Below are 6579 nucleotides of genomic sequence, written 5' to 3' on the forward strand. Positions count from 1 at the left end.
AAAGTACCATGCACTCATAGTCCAAATGATATGCAAACCTGAAGTTAAAAAAAAAAACTGAAGTTTAAGTCCCAAGAGTTTAGCTTGTTGTGTAATATTTGTATGGAAAAGTTTCCAAATATTTTTTCTGTTCATTAGGTATGTCTTAAAACACCACTTATATGAGAATTGCACCAGATTTGTTTGTTGAATTAGCAGACACAAGTTTGTCGAATAATGATTTAGTGAGTGTAGTGGTTGCTAGTTCTGAACCGTTTATAATAAAATTAAATTGTTTTAATTAATTTTTATTCTCTCATGCTTGTAGAGAAGTGGTCTCGTGTCTACCACGTGATTGTGCATTATCTTTGCTTCTCCATATTGTTGAATATAAGACACTTTTTGTCTTGTTATCTTTCCTGCTTTTGAAATTTGAATCTTTATTAGTAATCTGTTTGGCTGTATATCAAAAAGCTTACCTTATGCACACATCTGCAGGTATTTCAGGAGAATTTATTCAATTGCATAGATATTAATTGTAGTATTGAATCAAATGAAAGCTATCAGAATTTGTTGTAATTAGTATGAGAACTGGTTATTTTTCTGCACAATCATTTTGTACAATAAAAGTAATCCATCTAGTACACCCTACAAATATTTTTGTACACCCTACAAAGATTTATACGATATTTCAAACAAAATTTCACTTTAAGTAAATTAAATCAACATCATTTTATCTGCACAAACTCAGAAAATATTTGAATATAGTTCCAGAATTGTCAAAATCTCTGCTGACTGGATGCCATTCACAAATAATATTTATTCGAGTCCTTCTGGTAAAGCAATAGATTTTGGAATCTCCCAGGAAAATCCCCCTCGGCCAAAATGTCCGTAAGCACATGTATTTTTGAATATCGGCTGCATTAACTTGAGTTCTCTGGGAAAGAATGTTATGTAATGCATTAGATTAGATGAACAATTTTTACCAGGGCGACCTGGGTGAATACTATATAGTTCAGTTATCCTAAGGATTACGGGACTCGCTCGGTTGCAACGAAGACTTTCATACACAGGTAAATTGTTCAATGAAAACTAATACACGAGTTTCAGGCTTTCTCAAATGTAAGAGTAAGAAATTAAAAGAGAAAAAATTAGACGACATACGCGCATCATGTATCAGTTATATATATATATTTTATTCACACTCACTTAATTATATGTCCAGGTCTGAGATCAAAATTATGCAAAACAATATCATGCAGTTGTTTATCCGTATATTTAGAAGTTCCGTAACTGTACACGTACACTGCCATAGGTTGTGCAATGCCAATAGCATATGCCACCTGAAAATAAATTATTGCCTAAATTACTTCAATGCCGTTACAAAAGAAAACTTCCATCTATGCAGTTAGGATTCTTTGGTTCAGTTACGTTTGAAATATCTAACATTCTAAGTATCTTGTCCGCTGGTCTTGTCAAAAGGCCATTTACCATGCTCGAGTAGATTGTTTGTAAGGAGGTTGTCTTACACAAGATCTGGACCTGATACATATATATGAGTGAATTCTAGATATATTAATTCTTTATTCTACAATTTCTACAGAATATCCACTATACCTGAACAAGCAAACGTTTGCAGATTCCTGCCGCTGTCAATGATTTCGCCACCCATCTAGCTGCATAAGCTGCTGATCTGTCAACCTTTGTCGGATCTTTACCCGAAAAAGCTCCTCCGCCGTGTGCACCCCATCCTCCATACGTATCCACTATGATTTTCCGCCCTGTTAAACCTGCATCACCCTGAGGAATGAATTCAAATATATAAAGTAAATATTACAATTAATACGAGCATGTTAGCACTTTATCAACCCCAGGAGCGTTGTCGAAGTCATGTACTAAATTTATTAAGTAGGTGAACAGCATTTTCTTGAAACGCTCACCTTCCAGAGTCATAACGTGATGCAAATTAGGAATTGTATTTTCAAAACGATGGACAACGAGTTTTCAAAGTAGAAATCTACTTCTCATACATAATTTTTAGCCATATGTCTTGAAAATTAACAACGGATGATACAATTTCTATAATATTACAGACTCCAACAAGAAACAAGCGAATTCTTTAACCAAGCATGATTACGGTGAAACAGTGGCCAAATATCCGAATCTTAAATTAGGTAAAAAATCAATCAAAAATTATGTTTGAGCAATGGAATATTTTAATAAAGTGGTCACACTTTTGCAGGTGCAAAGTAGGAATGTTCAGAATTTTGCAACCAAACAGTGTACAGGGAGTCCTCGGGTTACGACGGTCGCGACTTACGCTGTTTCGAGGTTGCGAACGCACTTCCAAAATAATATAGAATATAATTCTGTACTGTAATATTTAAGCCCTCAAACTGGATAATTGTGATCAAGAAAATCAGTGCTTTGGGCTCATAGGTTTTCCTCATTTACATCGTACTTTTTGCAATATTTGTACATTTTATAACAGTACCATACTTTACTACGATACAGTACGATGTGTATAGAGTAATTCATGCACTGTACCAATGTACAGTATAATGTTCCGACTTACACTGAAATTCGGGTTACACCGCTTCTCAAGAACGGAACAACGTCGGAAGTCGAGGACTCCCTGTATGCATATTATGCCTGTAAAATCGTGCACTTCACCACTTATGGGTATTTCGTAAACCTGGACACGTTTCAGATTCCATAGATAGTATTTGAACAGTTTTCAAACATTTTTCTGTCTCCAATAACTTATTATCTGCAATATAACGAACTACAGCGACTGTGAAACATTGACTTGTTGCTGACTCTTGTCATCATTCGCATAATTTATGTCACCAGATGGTGTGCTGTTTCGTCAGATATTTTAATTGTTGACTTTGACTCTCTTTGGCATCATGCGGTTCATAGTTACATCCTGGCTATTGACTATTTACCAATGATAAGCCCTGGCCCTTCTACAATGGCAGAGGTGAACATACTCTGACGACGTTATTTATTCATGTCCCCTGGATTCTTTTTATTTCATGCTCGAATTCAGTTCAATAGTGTTTAATTCAACCGCTATGCCCTAATCGAACAATAGTTAATATAGAATACCGATGCGACGGTAAATATATTAACTTAGCGATTCATTGTCGCAATATAATAAACATGAGATAACTCAGTTATGAAAAATAGACTGGCGCTGATTGCGAATTATTATTCAAAAGTTATTCCTTCCCAACAAAAGTATGATTACACGAATTAGATTCAAAGAGACGTAAAATAAAAATGGGAAATTTTACATACCTGAGGCCCACCAACAGTAAACTTTCCTGATGGTTGAATGTGATAAACAGTTTTATTGTCCAAATATTTGCTCGGAACAACCACCTTGACAACCTGCAACAGTTGGACAACCACATTGTTCATTTGTTGTCTCATGAAATAAGGAGTTATAAAATGTAAAATTTTGCTTCAAATATATTCGTGGTATGAGTTTTGATTAAAGCCTCAAAAAAGAGCGCATAAGAATTTTAATTATTTAGAAAATTGTATTGGAGTTTATAAATTTGGTGACGTATAATGCAACCCCCATTCGTATACATATCCAGCTATAAAACGGCATCGGCAAATAGTTTTATATATAATTCATATTTCATCTCAATTCTTGCCTTGTCCATAATTTCTTTTCTCAGTTCAGATATCTCGACATCCGGAGCATGTTGTGCGGAAATAACAATTGTGTGAACGCGTAAGGGTATAATTGCTCCATCCACTACCTGATGTTCAACAGTAACCTGAACCGGAAACAAAAAAACCCACCTTAACAAGCAAAAGTTTCGTTAAGCAGAAGTTTCGTATATTTTACATTGTATATCAAACAAGTAACAAATCATAAAATCCTACAGATAATAATTTTTGAAAACCCAAAAATGATTTTCTGTGGTGTTAGTGATCGATGGCAATTAGACGTTTTTGGGCTTTACCGCTTCATTTGAAAAATAATTGAACACATGAAGTTAGATATTTCTTTATATTTGTCTCTTTACCTGTGTTTTTGAGTCAGGTCGTAACCATGGTAAAGATCCGTTACGACGTAGTTCAGATAATTTTTGATTCAACTTATGAGCGAGAACTACAGTTAATGGCATCATTTCTTCGGTTTCGTCAGTTGCATATCCGAACATTAGGCCTTGATCACCAGCCCCAATATTATCATCATCCCTCTCTCTATGAACTGCATCAGCGATTTCATCAATTTGTTCTTCCAACGCAATTAAAACATTGCAAGTTTTGTAGTCAAAGCCTACAAGGTAGAGGTAAATTGAAGTATTAGCAAAAATGTGTCTAAGAGTCGAATAAAACGATATTCCGTTCTCAAAATGGCGCGAATGTTTCAACCAACTTTATCAAATTGCAAGTCAGAATAAGATAGTAATAGAACCGAAGTTACCGAGTTTTATCCCGGCGGAGAGGAATTCCGTTGACAATGACAAAGATCAATTATATGGCCAACCACGGCCTTTCGTCCAGTTACCAGTTCATGTTGAGTATGGGCTTAGTTAGCCAGTTATTTGTTTTCAGGAGCATGAACGTGATGGCTGAGTAAGCCGTAACCTACCAGCGGTCACGTGAACCACCCTACAGCGGCGGCGAGGAGTCGGGTAATCATCTCGCACAAAATTAACCCCAGATGGGATTCGAATATCGCGTATTCCTAACGATTAGCACGATGCGCCACACCGTCGAGCCAGACAGCAAACCAATGGGAAATCATTTGTGATATTAATAAAAAACGATTACCGGAATGAAAATATACTAAATATAGTGTCACGCAAAAATTCCGTGTTATGAAAAAATGATTTTATTTAAATATTTGTTGTTTATAGTAAACTTTTTGGAAACCAACCTTTTTCTGAATCATCGTATCCAATCTCTTTGATTGTTTCCCTAATTATTTTTTGGTAATCCACAACGGCAGTAGATGTAATTTCTCCGCCAACCAGAACCATACCAGTTTTTGCAAAAGTCTCTGGAGAACGAAAATATTCTATCTTTCGTGTGATAAATAGATGTAATGAAATCGAGTGCATTTCGTCTTTCCTGATGTTACTACATAAACACTCGCGTACTAAGATGTCGATAACTAATCAAAAATATTATAATTATGCTAACTAACCATATATACTATTCCTTTAGAGTTTAGACTTTCCGAAAATTAAAAAGTGATGAAACATGTTTTTCGGTGGACATAGTTTAGTTAACCCCAGGGTATTTCGCCAAAACTAGCCAGTTCTAATATAATTTATCCCAGTTTCACGCTTGATTGGGACATTTCCATGCCCAATTGGAAAACTATTATTCTCATAGGATACACATGCTTTTTCATGTGCAAGAACAAATACGAAATATTTTATTTGAATGTGAATCGATATAAGTTCTAAAATTGATATACTAAATAGCATTACTTACCGCATGCTACCTTTGCCCGCGGGTCTTGTTTTAAATGAGCATCGAGGATGGTATCGCTAATGAGGTCACACATTTTATCTTAATGGCAATAAAAAGAAGAATTAAACAAACCATCAAATATTCAGTATTGCAAATGGGAAGCAACAAATTTTACCTGGATGGCCTTCACCAACTGACTCGGAAGTGAATAAAAACGAGTCTCCATGACTCCCGTGGTGTTCTGAAGGGCCAGTGCTGCAATTCCTCAGAGACATTATTATTTACAACTACCAAAGTAAGTTAACTGCGTGATTGTGTGAAAAATACAATATAAAATTCTATCCACTGGAAGAAGTTTAGGTTAGCGATAATCGCCAATCAATAAAACAATCGGGCTTTGTAACCCATATGTCTTCGTCGTATAACAAACTATCATCTCATAACGTACAATTCTGAATGCCTGCAGAATCCCCACATGTTTTAGATGAGTATTCATTTCTTTAGTCATTGATTAACTATGCGCTAACCTTCCTATTCTTGCAGTGTACTTTATTCTCGGGCGCGATAATAAAAACCACTGGAACACGTATTCTAGACCTATAGACAAACAAAGCTTGCAAAAGAGTGCTTACACGTTTTGTTTGCTTTGCATAGCGCAACGCTAAGCCCTTTTCAATAATTCTCTAGCAATCGAGTAAGTAATATGCACAAGTGGTTGGAGGAACCTTTTTGGGAACGTTTGGCGTATTAATGTACATAATTTATCAGTACTTCATGCAAAAAGGAGTCACAATATAATAAAACTGTGGTAAATTCTTATTTACGAAATCTGCCCAAATGAAGTTAACATTGTTATAAGATAACGAACAAGTTAAAAAAAATAAAGGGTTACCGGTATACAATGAACTCGATCTATAAAAACCTAATGTCATTTTATAAATGTCGAGTTCGACAGAAGATTAATACAATCTGAGTGGGTATCCGATCTTGATTCGAAATGGTGCTATCGTTCTAAGTTTAAACACAGAACTTTTCGCAGATGTAATAGGCTATGTAAAGAAATAGATTTATTAGACTGGAACTAAATGTTTGTGATTCGTGAATAATATTTGAAGAATCAAGAATCGGTTTATCAGCAATACAGCACAAAAG

At 35.3% G+C, this 6579-nt stretch overlaps 1 protein-coding gene across 1 annotated transcript; it reads right to left on the reverse strand.

Annotated features, from left to right (window-relative positions):
* Positions 1–381: 381 nt before the first annotated feature.
* Positions 382–5733, reverse strand: LOC120347374 (S-adenosylmethionine synthase-like). The gene is made up of 9 exons (XM_039417301.2): positions 5603–5733; positions 5449–5526; positions 4886–5008; positions 4026–4282; positions 3648–3773; positions 3283–3375; positions 1597–1779; positions 1189–1322; positions 382–916 (listed from the first exon to the last, which is right to left on the reverse strand). Exons 1-9 carry the CDS (start codon positions 5700–5702, stop codon positions 799–801), a joined length of 1212 nt encoding a protein of 403 aa, XP_039273235.1. The 5' UTR covers positions 5703–5733; the 3' UTR covers positions 382–798.
* Positions 5734–6579: the final 846 nt, after the last annotated feature.

This window comes from Styela clava, chromosome 11 (genome assembly GCF_964204865.1).
Source record: "Styela clava chromosome 11, kaStyClav1.hap1.2, whole genome shotgun sequence".
Lineage (NCBI taxonomy): Eukaryota > Metazoa > Chordata > Ascidiacea > Stolidobranchia > Styelidae > Styela > Styela clava.

Excerpts from the sequence above, each read along its gene's own strand:
- LOC120347374 (XM_039417301.2), bottom strand. The coding sequence starts at position 5,702 with ATGTCTCTGAGGAATTGCAGCACTGGCCCTTCAGAACACCACGGGAGT. Across the intron at positions 3,376-3,647 it reads GAAAAGAAATTATGGACAAG|GTTGTCAAGGTGGTTGTTCC; the intron begins GCAAGAATTGAG and ends CAACTGTTGCAG. Across the intron at positions 1,780-3,282 it reads TTACTGTTGGTGGGCCTCAG|GGTGATGCAGGTTTAACAGG; the intron begins GTATGTAAAATT and ends TTCATTCCTCAG.